Source organism: Schistocerca serialis, chromosome 1, assembly GCF_023864345.2.
Source record: "Schistocerca serialis cubense isolate TAMUIC-IGC-003099 chromosome 1, iqSchSeri2.2, whole genome shotgun sequence".
NCBI classification, from domain to species: Eukaryota; Metazoa; Arthropoda; class Insecta; order Orthoptera; family Acrididae; genus Schistocerca; species Schistocerca serialis.
In genome coordinates, this window is record NC_064638.1 from 1,048,386,996 (window position 1) to 1,048,403,819 (window position 16,824).

The 16,824-nt window shown below is 41.5% G+C and overlaps 2 protein-coding genes across 4 annotated transcripts in view; one reads left to right on the plus strand and one right to left on the minus strand.

Annotated features, from left to right (window-relative positions):
- LOC126414911 (epidermal retinol dehydrogenase 2) overlaps positions 1 to 16,824 on the minus strand; it is a 288,608-nt gene that overhangs the window by 74,048 nt on the left and 197,736 nt on the right. For 2 of the 3 annotated variants that reach the window (XM_050083391.1, XM_050083389.1), the window contains exon 2: positions 14,035 to 14,106. Coding sequence is in view for 1 of the 3 variants with exons in the window: in XM_050083389.1 (XP_049939346.1) it covers positions 14,035 to 14,106 (72 nt within the window). In the remaining 2 variants the exon portion in view is untranslated. Of the gene's footprint in view, positions 1 to 2,951; positions 3,017 to 14,034; positions 14,107 to 16,824 lie in introns of those variants that run through there. The other variant, XM_050083390.1, reaches the window with a different exon arrangement.
- LOC126455193 (calaxin-like) overlaps positions 1 to 16,824 on the plus strand; it is a 210,949-nt gene that overhangs the window by 11,555 nt on the left and 182,570 nt on the right. The gene's annotated exons all lie outside the window — the stretch shown is intronic.

A 16,824-nucleotide genomic window follows, 5' to 3' on the forward strand; every position in this document is an offset into this window, starting at 1 on the left:
CCACAGCTCTGCCATACATGGTGTAAACTTCTGATGCTATATTTTTCAGAATACAATTTGGGAAAACTAAGACAAACGATGTTAAGAAAATCATCTTCTCCTATATGATTCTGGAAGTCACTCGCACAGCGATAAACGCTACAGCTCCTTGCGGAACAGAATAACTAAAAGCACTGTCGGCAGCTTTATTACAAATTTCAGAAAGGGTGGACGCGAGTAAGATAAATAGTTCAAGTCCTAGGAGCATGCACCAATTTTCAGAAAAATAATTGTCCTCCTTTTTAAAAATGTATATATGACGATGGACGATAAATTTGCAACTGAAATATCATGCAGTAATCGGGCGCAATTACATACCGTTGCATGGCTTTCGGTTCGCGCAACTGTAGCCTGGCAGACGAGAGCACTTCAACAGATAGAACGGCTGAGACCTTCTGCTCAGCTATCCGCACACTTGCTTCTCATAGTCAGACTGTTTACGATTCGGACGTTATCTATATTTGTCAGGTTTCTGATAGCGTTCCATCAGGAGTCGCACCGCTATTTATTGCTGTGATACACGTGTGTACTGTAGTCTCGTAATCACACACTTTGATCAATTCTACCTAATGCAACCTGTAACCCAACACCAAAATATTCGTTTTTCCTCTGTCGGTATTTTTGTATTCTTCGGTGCTTTGAGACGGCACAACATGCAACAAAGTTCATTTCATGTGACAATTTTATGAGCTGTGCACAACCCTCTCCTGTTGCCAAGGTAACTAATACCGCTTCGATTTCCGGCGCTCGACCTGGTCGTAACCTATTCAAGTCCACGTTATGAACGACATTTTCATTTTAATTATATGACAAAGCAACGAAAATGAAGGTATCGGCGAGTTCATGATCACCATATCTTTGTCTGCGTTAAATCCCAAACATTTCAGTAGTGTTTAATGATGTCAGGTATGTCATACGGTTGATGGTGTCCCGCAAATCAGGACAACACATTTAACTCAGTGGCGTCCCTTATACTTTGCTACATGGAGGAAACTTCGTTTTAGCACGAAGTTCCCAAGACTGAGTCAGAAATAGAATTGTGTAAGCAGTGCCATTTTGATTAGAGTGTCATGAAACTGATGTTATGAAACTGCTCATATGGTTCAAATGGCTCTAAGCACTATGGGACTTAACATCTCAGCTCATCAGTACCCTATACTTAGGACTACTTAAACCTAACTAACCTAAGGACATCACACACATCCATGCCCAAGGTAGGATTCGAACCTGCAACCGTAGCAGCAGCGCGGTTCCGGACTAAAGCGCCTAGAACCGCTCCGGCTATGAAACTGTACACAATATTAATAAGAGGTGTGTTTCATTCGTTGTTAATATTTCCTCTCTGAGTTTAGAATTTGCTCACCTCAAAATATTAGTTCACGAGCAACTAATGAAATTTCGCCGAAGAATTCAAGCATAATTTTTCACTAGTAGTTTTCACAGGAAGCAACTGATAGAGGAAAATCAAAACTAGAATTTTAATTTGCCGGCCGGATTTCCTTTTCTCGTCGAAACAGTTCTAATGTAGGTCTCTGTAAATTTGTAAACAAGAATAAGGATCCGTCTGCACGACTGGGGCGTATTTCAATTTTTCGTTATATGTCACCTGACGTTTTTTGTATTGCGTCAGACATCGCTGGGGGCTATTATTCGCGTGTAGAGGCTCCATATAATAGTGTACTTATTATGTTGCACAATTGAATGGGTTTCCTTCGCCCAGAGAGAACAGTCACTGGAATGAACAGATTGCCACCGACGCCTCGCACAGACGGAAGGAGCATATACGAACAAAATTAAATAAGACAATATGTTAGTGACTTAAAGGGGCTTCAGGAAGCCTTATTGCTATATAAGTAGAATTCTTGGAAGTGAGGTTTGACTGGACGACGTATAGAGGTATTTTATGAGCATGAGCGAGCCCGACACTTTATAGATGGGAAGTGGGATCACAGCTGAGTGCAACTTCCTCAAAATAATACGGTAACGAATAAATCTGATAACTACTCTACTATTGTTGTTGCATCAACACTACGATACTTACGTCATCGACCGTAGCTATTCTTTTAGAATGATTCAATAAAATCTTATTACGTGTAACTGAAGCCGGGGATGAGTTGGGCAACTAATCCCAATTCTTTTGTTGAAAATGACGGTTACACACACAGCTAGTCTGTTCAGTTTTGTGCTTTGGCGCGTTTAGTAGTGAACCAGAGTGCAGCTTAATGTTCAACTATTCAGGACATCATAATTCCAGTTGTGTTCTTTGCGAGAAAGTACAAAGAGGGTAGTATGGACAATTTCCATTTAGACAGTCTCAGAGTCCTGTTACAGATCAACAGACACGAAGAGTGCTTGAAAATTGGGAGTTTCTTTGGTAGCCGTCTCATCCAAGATTTCCAGTGCCTGAACACTGCGCAACAGCTTCGTACATGGCATATCCTTTTGAGTTTAGACGTCTTTGAGCGACAACTCCTTTTGTAACAACTGCAAAGAAAAATCATAAAATATTTACCTCCACCTAAATACAATGAACAACAATGGCATTAGCACTCAGAATATCACGAACTGTATCCTGATGATATACTACTTGTAAACGAACATATTAAACAGCCTGTCGTCATCTGATGACTGTAAGAATGCCGAATAACTTAAGTACGAGTAACATCAGACACCACGCGTACTTCTTGCGCAAGAAGTAACAACAGCTTACGACAGTTTTGATCAAAATTTTGTCTTTGCCATAGTGACCGAGGGCAAAAGGACGAAAAGCTGCTATTAACAGGCGTGAATGTACAACTGAGAAAAAAAGAAAGAGTTGAAGCACCTGTATTTGGTGATAAATAAATGGAGATTGGAAGGCGTATCACTTACAGTAAAAACTTAACATACAAGTAGAACTGTGTCACTAATACCTGTTACGAAGGAAACACTATAGTGGAAGACCCATGTTACGAGCTAAACGACTATACACAGTGTTGTAAAACTTTTGTGAGTCGGCTTGGTTGGTCCGTTTTTCTGCTGCTTACGTAAGAACTGCGACAGCTTGCTGATAACCCGATTCGTTGGGTGACCCTTGCTTATCTGACAGACTTAACTTCTGTGGGCTATGCTTTTTGAAGCTGGACTGTGCCACGGAATCGTTGTTGGTTAGTAGTGACACAGAAAATTAAAAAATCGGAGGTGTAACTTACATGGTTCTTCTCAAACTCTAACATCCATGTTCTAGTTCTAACATCTACGTTCTACATTCCTTTATGTTTTAACCTAAGGTGATTCGGAACTGTAATGCAATCAAAATTAATTTTGTATTTAGCTTTTCCGACTTTGCAATCGTCGTTTTAAAGGTTGTCGATTCAACTAAATACATAAGGATTACAATTACGAACAGCTTAAAGTAGAACCCTGTAACAGAAAATGTTGAGAGGGAAGGTGGTCAGAAGACTGCACTTTAATTATAGAGCACTTAGAAGATACAATAGCCTTACTAAAGAGACTGCCTACACTACGTTTGTCCGTCCTCTGCCGGGAGTACTGTTGTGATGTGGGGGTCCTTACCTGACTGATGGAGGGAGTCGACGAAGTTCAAACGTGAGCAGCTGGTTTTTTGCTATCGCGAAGTAGGGGAAAGAGTTGGTGTGGCAGCCATTAAAACAAAAGCCTTTTTCATTGCGGTGAGATCTTTTCACAGAATTTCAGTCGCCGCCTTTGTCTTCCAATTGCGAAAATATTTTGTTGACTCCTACATCACAGAGAGAAATAAAATAAGAGAAATGAAACTCTCACGGAAACACTCAGGTGTTAACGTCTTCCCACTTGCTACTCGAGAGTGGAATGGTCGAGACATAGACGTCAACCAAGCACTCAAGTGTGTATTACAGAGTAACCGTGTAGAAGTAGAAGAAAAGGCAAATACTAGCCAAGAGCGAAGTACCTGACCACAGGCTGCCTGTACGACTTTCGTGGCTGCAGCAGCTTTATATTACAGCTGCATACGTTAAGTCGGTAATAATGACAAATATCATTATTTTGATAGTTAGGCTCAGAAGATTTGAGCTCAGCGCTGTGTAGTAGTGAGACGTGGACTGTGGGAAAACTGGGAAAGAAGAGGATCGAAGTGGTTGAGATATGATGCTGTAGAAAGATGTTGAAAATTAGGTGGATTGATAAGAATGAGGTGGTTCTCCGCAGAAACGGCGAAGACAGGAACGTGTAGAAAACAATGAAAAAAAGAAGGACGGGATGACAGGACATGTGTTACGACATCAGGGAGTAGCTTTCATCGTACTAGAGACAATCGTAGAGGATAAAATGTAGCAGAAGACGAATCTGCAATACACCTAACAAATACTTGAGGGCGTTAGGTACAATTGTTACTCTGACAAGTGAGATGATGAGGTTGGCGGACCGCATCAAACCAGTCAGAAGACTAATAAAAGAACCAGGTACCGATTAATCACAGGTAGAAGTATATATTGGCATAGGAAGCAACTTTCAATAAAAGATTTAAATTTAAGTCGACAATAGCATGTCGAAACACAAAGAATATGAAAGTAGGAAGCAACGAGAATGTGTGGTGCAAACAGTTAAACGTCGATTTGCTCCTATAAAATATTAGACTTTATCTGAAAACTTGAGTGAGACTTTGAACGGTGTTGTCGATAAAAGAAAGTTATGTGAACGACCGCGAAACAATTTTAACTGCTTAACATGTTATTGGACTTTTTCAGCGGTCTATCGAAGAGATAACGGATGCTATCTTAGTTAACGGTGCAAGAAGTGTCACGTCCAGGAATCAAAACTTTATCTTCTCCTTGCCCTCTGGCTGACACTGTACTTTTGACACTGTACCTAGCAGCAAAACGTGTTTTTAAAAAAACGTTGTGTTATGAGTAAGTTAATTGAGAAAAGGGCATAGAAATACTTTCATTTCACTTCTTTCTCATAATAATACTGAGTGGTAATACTAAAAAAACGCGTAATGAGTACATCGAAACAGTCATTGGCTGACTTAATGTTTTTGTGTTTCGGACAGTTCAAGAGGAAAAGAAAGAAATAGGGGAGCACAAATGGTCTAGAAAGCTTTCGGTATGCTCAGTGTTCCAGGCTGACTTTCATATAGCATAAGGAACAAGAGGATCCTATAAGAAAAATTAGGCTGCGGTCGAAAGCGCTAAGACGTAAGTTTCCGTTTAACCCACGTGAATGAAATACAGCTGTTGATGCAATTCGTTGGTAACGCGTCTACGGGATACCGCATGCACACCGTACTGTGACTGCTGGAGATCGAGACTCAATTCGATCTACTGTGTACCCGCGGTCGCTTCAGCTGGCGAGCCAAACCATCCGCCTATCTAACTGATGATAGTGCCTTGTGATCCAGTACAATTCCTACAGAATGAAGAACCACAGGAAGTCGTTTATCACGTTAGCTTCACATTTTTATGCTTGCTTAAGCTTCCAAGAATTTCGAGTGGCATAAGTGCAACGTAACTTCATAAAATGTATTGTACAATTAAGTAGCAAGGAAAGGATGGTTGGCACTATAAAAGGTATTTCCTAACAACTACAACAAACACTATTCATACTCCAGGTGGAATTTTTTAAAAAAATACGTTAACTTACTTCAGGTCTGACATACTTAGTGGCTGTCACTGCTACCGCCTTAATGCAACACACACACACACACACACACACACACACACACACACACACACACACACACACACACACAAACACAGTGTACTAAATGCGAGGAAGTCCTGAATTCCGTGGACAACAGCCTCCTATTCTTCGCGAAGGTAGCCCTATACCACACCAAGAAAACAGTGGAGAACTTGATTTTATGTTTTGATGAACGTCTCCATCGGGCAAAAAATGTTGTCTTCCACTTGCCACTATACCGCTATAAAAGTTTCGAAAGATATTTCCACAAGATGTGAAAAGTGAACTTACGTAATCAATCTATCTACCGAAACACATCTGTGGCGATGCAATCCAACGTGGCGGTGTAGTGAGAACGCTAGACTGTTAAAACTAACCACGAATGCTTGTGTGCGTTACATCTGCGACATCAGTCTATTTGGCCGCGTCAGTGGTTCGCGTACCCAGTTAGCTTGGTTGCGGCCACCGAAATACACAATCCGCCTATCTAACTGAGGATAGTGCCTTGTGATCCAGTACAATTCCTACAGAATGAAGAACCACAGGAAGTTGTTAATCACGTTAGCTTCACATTTCTATGCTTGCTTAAGCTTCCAAGAACGTGCTATGTTTACTTCGTCGGTATTTCATTGTCTCATGCATCCCACTACCTCGCATCAGTCTTTAAGCACCTGTCATCACCATAATCGAAATACAGCTAGTACTCTAGCTGTGGTTATCAAAAAAATTGACAAACTCATTCTCTGTTGTTGTGGTCCGCCTTTGAACTAAGAAGCACCAGAAACGCTTCATTCCGTCACCCCCATAACGTTTTCCAAAAAATTAACATAGTGTTTTCCCTCTGCCAAACAGTAAAAGAAATGCTTCCATTTAGGTTTCTTTATATTTCCATTTTCTAATACATGATGCAACTTTCTTTTCCCCTGTGTGTTATCACATTCCTCTTTCTCTCACTCTTCATACCGTTCGTCACGTCAGTTGCTACTGGTCCTCATAGTTTAAATCTGCCTTCCTGTAACCTGGTCACTAGTGTTGTACTTCTCATGGACGCTTTTAATAGTGTTTATGTTTTTCTCTTTCATCACTGTAGTAATTAATTTTTATAATGTTCTATAGCACATTAATTTTTAACAATCTTGTAATGAATGCTATTTAGAATATGTAGAATGCCTGGTAAGATCGAGAGATTCTGATGGCCCCAATCTTACAGGTTAAACAAACAAACAAAAGAAATTATTAATATTTGTATGTGTCAACGGATAATATTGTCGTGGGAACAAATCTAAAAAAAGTTATAATCCCCAGTTTCCGAACGAAGTTTCGTTGGCTAATCTGGTTAATACTGACGCTGGATACACCTCCCAAAATTCTAGATTGACAACAACCCGCCCAATTCCGTGTTTATTGACAACAACCCGCCCAATTCCGTGTTTACTGGGATTTGGCCGAAAAGAACAAAATTATACTTGTCCGTTTCACAGTCATGAATGAAAAATGAAAGATTTAAAAATGAAATTTACTTTCGTTTCAGAAACACACGATCTCTCTAATTTTTTTGTTTCTCCTCTGTGGTTTCTAATTTCGACTTCCATCCCTCACTCGTTCCTAGCCTGCTTGTGCCTTTTCTTCGTTTGCTAGTTTCCTCTTGGTTGTGATCTCTGTTTATAAGGTGCGGCAATGATTAAACGTCTAATCAACGATGAAGTCGTTGGAGACCCAACTGTAGACCAATGCGAAAGGCGTTGGGTTGGATGTGGGGAATTCCAAAATTTTTAGCGACTTACGAGAAACAATAGGATATTTAATGCTGGGCGTTGAACGGCGATTAGAACCGCTCTCTTTGCTTGTAACCTTTTTGTTTGACGAGTCGCTTTTAACAGGGGCACTTGAAAACTTTTCAGGATGACGATGCTCTAATTACTTTAGTCTTTGCTACTTACATTATTACCCATGATAGCAATTTGGTTGCGTTCTAGAAATAACTTAAGTTTTTCTGCCTTTTTTACCCCACTGTCCTCACTGGTTACATTTGATGTGTGTGTGCTGTCAATCGGTATCGTCCCTAAAGCTTTTTGATATACCGCATTCGTTTTTTAGACGAGTTCAGATCATCTCCAATTTTCGGACTTTTTCTCCAGTGTGAACTGAAACATTGGTTGTGATACTGGACTGAGGAGGAGTTGAGTTCTGCTCTCTATCCGGACATCGATTTTCAGGATTCGTCTCTGAAATGTCACGACTGATTCGATTCTAGAGCCCCTTCCATTTAAGAAAGTGGTCCAGTTCTTACGATCTCGACGTTGACGAGACGTTAAATAAGCTTTCATCAGAAGCTTGGCTTGACATGAGGTCCATCACTTATAAACAGTGCCATTATTGTACAGACTGCGTTCGTTAGCTGGAACAGTGGCCTAAATTACACATTGTAGTATAGCTTCCCTTTTGTGCTGTTATATTCTGATGGTGTTGCTCAGCAATATGAGAATTCTGGCTTTTCTGAATCTTTGTCTTCTACTTGTATTCTAAGTGATGAGTTTGTCTCGTCAGTGGTATGACTGAATTGCACATTAATTTTTAAACTCAGTGAAAGTCCATTTTCTACCAATAATATCTTACAGTTGCAACTTTTAGGTCTGCGTGAATGTGCACCCAGTTGGTAATTACACATTTACTTTGCATGAAGAAAGATTTTTGGAGAGTTTTCCGGAATTAAAAGAAACGAAGAAGCCCCGAAAAAGATTTACAGAGGAATTATGGTGGGGAAACTAGAAATAACATATCAAATATTTGCGCAGGGTAAACATCTCTTAATTAGCGAATGTGAGAAAAAATCGTTTACGGGTATTAGGTTTGGAAGCTATGTTCATCGAACCCTTTTTTTATGAGACTGTGCCTATCTCTGTTCTTATCGTGCCATTGTGACCAGGTCGACTGGTTCATTTAACAAATGGCCAGTCGGGGTGGCCGAGCGGTTCTAGGCGCTACAGTCTAGAACCGTGTTACCGCTACTGTGGCAGGTTCGAATCCTGCCTCGGGCGTGGATGTGTGTGATGTCCTTAGGTTAGTTAGGTTTAAGTAGTTCTAAGTTCTAGGGGACTGATGACTTTATAAGTTAAGTCCCATAGTGCTCAGAGCCATTTAATAAATGCTTATGTGTAACAGGGTCGTAAAGATCAATAAATTTAATGTAGTAAAATGGATCACCCACAGTGGTCGTTACGATGTTATTTATTACATGGCTACCAGTTTTGGTGCTTCAGTGCACCATCTTGATGCCTTAACTGACGCTGAGGTTGTTAACTCCAACAGTATACGCGATTCGTCAGTGACCAACATCTATGAACTGGTTTTCGCTGACTAACTGTAACAACGATGTTGTCTCTCCAACCATCAACTACCAACTGACTCACCACCAAAACTGATAACCGTACAATGAATAATATCGTTAAGTGCGGATTTAGGTGTTTAGTTTTAATACGTAAGAGAACTGCCGAAGCTCCTCAAACCTCCAATAGGGAGGATGGACATACAAAAATAAATTTAACCGATTTCCTTGATTAAGGTTTAGCCTGACAAATACATGATTTATGCTGAAATCTAAAAGTCTTGTGAACTGCGCAAGGAAAAATGTTAGCTCTGTCACTCAGTGCGGCCACTGCGAGATGAAAGTAACTAATATGCAAAAGAGAACTGGCATTTTCGTGAAGTATTTTTGCTGTATTGTTTCCTGGCCACTTTAAAGCACAGAATTCAATGACGTGATCGTAGTAATGGACAGTAATTATATGTGGGCGATCAAAAACTTTCCTTTTGAGGGCGTTGCTGTGGCATATATGCAACCCAGCGCGATTCCTTTGCGGTTATGTGCTAGCGCCAACATGTAGGCAAGGGATTAGTGAGGCCTTGGAACGGGAACTTTCCGACCGCCCCCTTACATGTGTTGCCAGTACAGAGCGACTGACTAGTGAAGCTGGATCCCCGCCTTTTGCTGAATTTTGTTTTTTTAAGGCATCATTCTTTTGACTGGTTTGATGTGGCCCACTCCGAATTCTTCTCCTGTGTCAACGTCTTCATCTAAGAGCAGCACTTGCTACTTTCGCCCTCAATTATTTGCTGGATGTATTCCAATCTCTGTTTCGCTTTGCAGCTTTTAACCTCTACAGTGCCCTCTAGTACCATGGAAGTTATTCCTTGACGTCTTAACAGACGTCCTACCATCCTGTCCCTTTTTCTTGTCAGTGTTTTCAATATATTCCTTTCCTTACAGATTCTCCGGAGCACCTCCTCATCCCTTACCTTATCGGTAAGGTACCTCCTCATTCCTTCCCTTAATTTTCAACATTCGTCTGTACCACCACATCTCAAATGCTTCGATTTTCTCCTTTTCCGGTTTTCCCACTGTCCATGTTTCACTACAGACGTACATTCTCAGATATTTCTTCCTGAAATTAAGGCCTACGTTTGATACTAGTAGACTTCTCTTGGCCAGAAATGTCCTTTTTGGCAGTGCTAGTCTGCTTTTGATGTCCTCCTTGCTCCGTCCGTCATTGATTATTTTGCTGTCTAGAATTCCTTAACTGTCAGAATTCCTTAACTTCATCTGCGTCTGATCACCAGTCCTGATGTCAAATTTCTCGCTGTTCTCATTTCTGCTACTACTTTCGTCTTTCTTCTATTTACTCTCACTCCATATTCTGTGTCCATTACACTGTTCATTCCATTCAAAAGACCCTGTAATTCTTCTTCACTTTCACTGAAAATAGCAACGACATCAGCGAATTTTATCACTGACATCAATTCACCTTGAAGTTTATTCCCGCACTTTAATCTTTCTTTTATTTCTGTCGTTGCTTCTTCGGTGCATAGACTGGACAGTAGAGCCGAAAGTCTACATCCTTGTCGCACACCCTTTTTAATCCGACCACTTCGTTCTTTGTCTTCTACTCTTATAGTTCCCTCTTGGCTCTTGTACATGTTAAACACTACCCGTCTCTCCCTAAAACTTATCCCTATTTTCCTCAGAATTTCGAACGTCTTGCGCCATTTTACATTGCCGAACGCTTCTTCCACGTCGACAAATCCTATAAACCTATCTAGATTTTTCTTTAGTGTTGCTTCTATTATCAACCGCAGCGTGAGAATTGCCTCTCTTGTGCCTTTACCTTTTCTAAAGCGAACTGACCGTCATCTAACATATCCTCAAGTCTCTTTTCCATTTTTTGTATATTATTCTTATCAGCAACTTGGATGCATGAGCTGTTAAGCTGATTGTGCTATAATTGTCGCACTTGTCAGCTCTAGCAGTCTTTGGAACTGTGTGGATGATATTTTTCCGAAAGTCAGGTGACATGTCGCCAGACTCATACATTCTACACACAAACGTGAATAGTTAGTTTTTGCCACTACCCCCAATGATTTCATAAAATCTGATAGGGTGTTAAATATCCCTTCTGTCTTATTTGGCCTTAAGTGTTCCAGAACTCTTTTAAATTCTGTTTCTAATACTGGATCCCCTATCTCTTCTACATAGACTCCTGTTTCTTGTTTATCATTTCAGACAAGTCTTCTTCATCATAGAGGTCTTCAATGTACTCTTTCCACCTATCCGCTCTCTCCTCTGAGTTTAACAATGGAAGTCTAGTTGCTCTCTGAATGTTACCAAACCTCGTTTTTAATTTCACCGAAGGTTGTTTTGACTTTTCTGTATACGAAGTCAATCCTTACGAACAAACTTTTTTTTTTTTTTTTTTTTTTTTTTTTTTTTTTTTGAAAGGAGAGACAGCATTGGTCGTATATTTTTGTTTATTATCACAAAATCGATTTTCGGTCACTTAGTGACCATCTTCAGTGCTGTAATATATAACTTAAATTAGTAAGCACTGGTGTCAATAAGCTTACGGCGATCACATAGACTCAAGTCTATGTGATCGCCGTAAGCTTATTGACACCAGTGCTTACTAATTTAAGTTATATATTACAGCACTGAAGATGGTCACTAAGTGACCGAAAATCGATTTTGCGATAATAAACAAAAATATACGACCAATGCTGTCTCTCCTTTCAAGTATACCCATTATCTGGTCGTAGTGCACAGGACACTATGAAGTCGCCAATCAATAAACTTTTGTTTGATCCCACTTCTTTGGCCATTGATTCTTCCTGACTAGTCTCTAAAACTTCAGCCCACTCTGCATCACTACTAAATTATGATGTGAATAGACACCTGCTCCCGGGTACGCCAGTCAATCCAGTATCTGCCTTCAGACTCTCCACCTGAGCATGATGTAATCTAACTGAAATCTTCCCGCATCTCCTGGCGTTTTCCAAGTATACTTCCTTGTCTTATGCTTCTTGAGCAGAGTATTGGCTGTCACTAGCTGAAATTTATTGTAGAACTTAATCAGTCTTTCTCCTGTCTCATTCCTAGTACCAACCTCAAGCCCATATTCTCCCTTAACCCTTTATTCTGCTCCCTCGTCGCGCGGGGTAGCCGCGCGGTCTAGGGCGTCTTGTCACAGTTAGGGCGACTGCCCCCGTCGGAGATTCGAGTCCTCCACCGAGCATGGGTGTGTGTGTTGTTCTTAGTGTAAGTTAGTTTAAGTTAGATTAAGTAGTGAGTAAGCTTAGGGACCGATGACCTCAGCAGTTTGGTCTCATAAGACCTTTACACAAATTTCAAAATTTTCTGCTCCTTCCCCTACAACCTCATTCCAATCCCCCATGACAATTACATTTTCATCTCCCCTTACGTGCTGAATTACGGTTCGATATCCGCATACAATTTCTCTGTCTCTTCATCTTCGGCTTGCGACGTCAACATGTATACCCGAACTATCGTTGTCGGTGTTGGTCTGCTGTTCATTCTGGTAAAAACAACCCTATCACCGCACTCTTCACAGTGTCTCACTCTGTGCCCTACCCCACTATTCATAACGAATCCTTCTCCCGTTCTACCATTTTCTGCTGCTGCTGATAGTACTCTATACTTGTCTGACCAGAAATCCTTGTCTCCTTTGCACTTCACTTCACTGACACTCACTATATCTAGATTGAACCTTAGCATTTCCCTTTTCAGATTTTCTAACTTCCCTGCCACGTTCAAACGTCTGACATTTCACGTCCCGACTCGTAGGAAGTTACCGTTTCGTTGCTTATTCAATCTTTTTCTCACGGTCACCTCCCCCTTGGCAGTCCTCTCCCGGAGATCCCAGTGGGGTACTAGTCCGCAACTTTTTTTACCATTGGAGAGATCATCATGGTACTTTTTCAAATAAAGGCCACATGTCCTGCGCACATGTCCTTTGAAGCATTCGAGTTCGAGGCCGTGGACGACTCGCCTTATTCATAACATTATCGCTCTCCTACCCAAACGAGCTCGTGGAGACTATCTTGCAAACAACTATATAAGGTCAAACCACTTTAGTGCTGTGCTATTTTTTTTTTAAATAAGAAATCATCATCTGTAAAGCTGCACCACCATCTATAACCTGAGCCCAAGCGTTTACAGTACAATTTCTGCTGCATGGCGAAGTACAGAGGCAGGAAGGCAGCTGGTGTCAGATTCAAGTCGTGACTCGCTCCTGTCCCAGTGCCAAGCAGCTTATGCGAAGCGAAGTGTCCTACGGCACGAGTAACACATGTAATTTGTTGTAGTAACACAAGCAACGTATTGCGTGTAGAGAATTAACTTAGGGCCCCTGCAGATATAAGAAAGAGGGCCGAGAAATTTCTTTTCTTTTTTTTTTTAAATCTCATTTTGTTCGTTGCAATTGTTCGTGGCGGACGTCCCCTGACGCCCGTTGAAGTTCATTACTGATACATTCACTCACTTTTACAGAGGGCAGCTAACCATCTGACCTAGCCGGCCGCTGTAGCCGAGAGGTTCTAGGCGCTTCAGTCTGGAATCGCGCGACTGCTACGGTCGCAGGTTCGAATCCTGCCTCGGGCATGGATGTGTGTGCTGTCCTTAGGTTAGTTAGGTTTAAGTAGTTCTAAGTTCTAGGGGTTTGATGACCTCAGATGTTAAGTCCCATAGTGCTCAGAGCCATTTGAACCATTTTTTGAACCTCTGACCGAACACGCTAAGCTACCGTGCCGGCGTATCTGAGGTCATCAGTCCCCTAGACTTAGAACTACTTAAGCCTAACTAACCTAAGGACATCGCACATACCCATGCCCGAGGCAGGATTCGAACCTGCGACCGTAGCAGCAGCGCGGGACCGGACTGAAGCGCCTAGAACCGCTCGACCACAGCGGCCGCCGAGAGCCGGGCAGACATTTTCCTGCTTCGGACAATCGCTAGATTGTCTTATGCTGGAGAAACTGATATCTTACCTGTTTATCTTGAAATGATGCTTTATATTGTTGTCTTTTTCTGTTACGGAAATATCCGGCGATTTTATCGACCTGCAACGAAAGAGAGAACTTACGTCAGTTAATATTCACATAGAAAGCTGCAAAATAAAAGAAAAAAAGTCTGTGTGGTATCTTTTCGGAAATACAGCCAGCAAACGTCAGAATATACACATAAGGAAAATATGTTTTCTGTGAGATGATAATCTTCATGACAAGCATGCAGTAGAACAATACTATGAGAGACACAGGGACAGGCAAGAGCAGTTTCACATCTTCTTTGCAGGTCAATGGTTACATCGAACTTTCCAAATTGAAATACCAGGGTTTACTTAAATATCTAGACAACATTTCGCGGCTAATTCATTATGAAATATACAGCGTGTTCAGTTGTGCGTAGAGAAAGCAGAATATAGACCCTGTACCTGTATCAGTGAGGATAAGAGGAATGTATTTGCTTTTCTTGAATGTGGCTATGTCATGTCTGTATCGATGAATAGAAAATAAGTTCCGTCGAACTTCCTCCTAGACGTCGCCAACTGCTGTTGTCAATATGGCTACATTCATGCCACCACAGCAACATGAGAAGGATATTTCCCTGCGGATAAAATACACGCACCCATTCAAAATTTGTCAAAACTTGTATATATTAGACACTTTTCTCGGTCACTGCTGCAGTAGGATCTCCTGCAGACTGTTTGCACAAACTTTTAACGTTTAAATAGCATACAACGTGACGATAACAAGCATCGTTCTAGTATAGAGTCAGGATAAATAATTGGAGTCTGTGACATCAGTAAGGTACTTGATGTAACAGTTGAAACTGAAGGAAATTTGATATTATATAGAATGGAAGGTGAGTTGTTCATATGTACCCTCCGTGAGCAGATGAGAGAATTTGAAAAATTATGGCGTGATATGAAGCAGAGCAACATAGGCTTATTAAAGCATCGGCTACGTCTTCAGTATAGCTGTCTCTGCACTCCACTAATTTGACAGTGATTGCTTGCACACCGAGTGCACATATCGTTAATGACTGTTGCAATAGGATCCAGGAAACCACATCTCATATAAGCCTGTAACAAAACTGTATATCCATCTGCACACCGCCTCCACGACACAGAGTGAATACCAAATTAGGGAGGCAAACGCAACTGCTAGAGCCCTGGACAGAGTGGCCTCTGCGCTGTCTGGAAACAGTCGAAGGTCTTGGCAGGTGTTTACAACACAGCTTGTTTATTCCGAGTGGAATTAGCCGCTCCCCTGCTTGCCAAGCGTGGACTTAACGGGTCCGTTGCGTCGCTCGAGATGATCCCGCCAGATAGAGATGCTTTGGAACCAAGGACGGACCGTCATATGTCATCAGGAACTTTCTCAGGTGTCCTATGAACTATAAGAGAGTACACGCCTACCTGAGTGACAAGCTTCACAAAACCGTGTGCGCTTGCGCGACCGCGTTCTTAGTATTGTCAAGCAGCACATCAGATTCGTTGTTCACGCTCTCTAATATTTTTGTGCCTACCTCTTTGGTTTTTACGCCGAGCTTAGATATATTGGGTAAAAGTAATCATTCAAAAGTAAGGAAACATAGGATTAAACGTTACGTCATCGACGAGGTCATTAGCGACAGAGCACAAGCTCAGATGCAGTACAAATGGGATAGAACATCGGTCGCGTCCTCACGGAAGGAACCACCCCGGCTTCAGGTTGATAGAGGCTAGCACGCAAAATCTAAACAATTTGGCCAGAGTGGACTACAACACCGTCCATGATGAACGCAAATTCAATGGCAGAAACAGTGATCGAGGTAAAAGTTGATGACGGAAAATCGTAATTTCAATGTTATGCATCTTAAGACTGCTTTTAGACGATTTTTTTTATCAACATTATGAGTTAATTATGTTCAGTTTATTAACGATTTTGTGTCTTAAAGGTGGACCTTGGGTAACCGTGATTTGACAAGTCTAGCAGAGGGACGTCGGCGGTCGAGTGGCCTAGGCATCCAACTACCACTCTGCTGGTCCGTGTTCGATTCTTGGTCGTCGCTGTCGTTCATTCGATGTTTAATTCGATGTGTAGGTATATTCTGATAAGCGGAATACTTTTCTTTGCCTTTTTTTGAAATACAACATCGTGAGATGTGATTATTCATGAAAGCGGTATATATTATTGTGTACCGTCATTTTCAGCGTTATACATGACGCGCTAAATAGGACTTTGGTAGATGATGACGCTCGTCTGATCTGCACCGTGAAAGTGATGACACCGAAATGTGTCTTTCTGTCAATCGTGTGACGTTTATTTTTTCGGACAGCTAAAAAATTTCATCGCATGACCTGAGACTTATGATCCATCACAGCAGGGCACAGAATTACAAGAGAGGGCGGATGTTATCAAAGTTCATGCGTTGGTCCATAACCAGGTGTCCGCGCGTGTCTCTCGAGACACTGCGTACGCGCCGAAAATGATTTTTTTTGTCAAGTATGGGACTCTGAGGTCATCAGTCCCCTAGACTTAGGACTACTTAAACCTAACTAACCTAAGGACGTCACACACATCCATGCCCGAGGCAGGATTCGAACCTGAAACCGTAGCAGCTGCGTGGCTTCAGACTGAAGCGCCTAGAACCTCTCGGCCACAGCGGCCGGCAAAATGATATCTGATAGATCTATTTTTAGAAATGTGAATCAGATACGTTATCCACGAACGATGAACCGGAAAACGTGTGAATGAGGCGACATTTCGTTCGTGTGTTGCGCATGATGCGAGAAA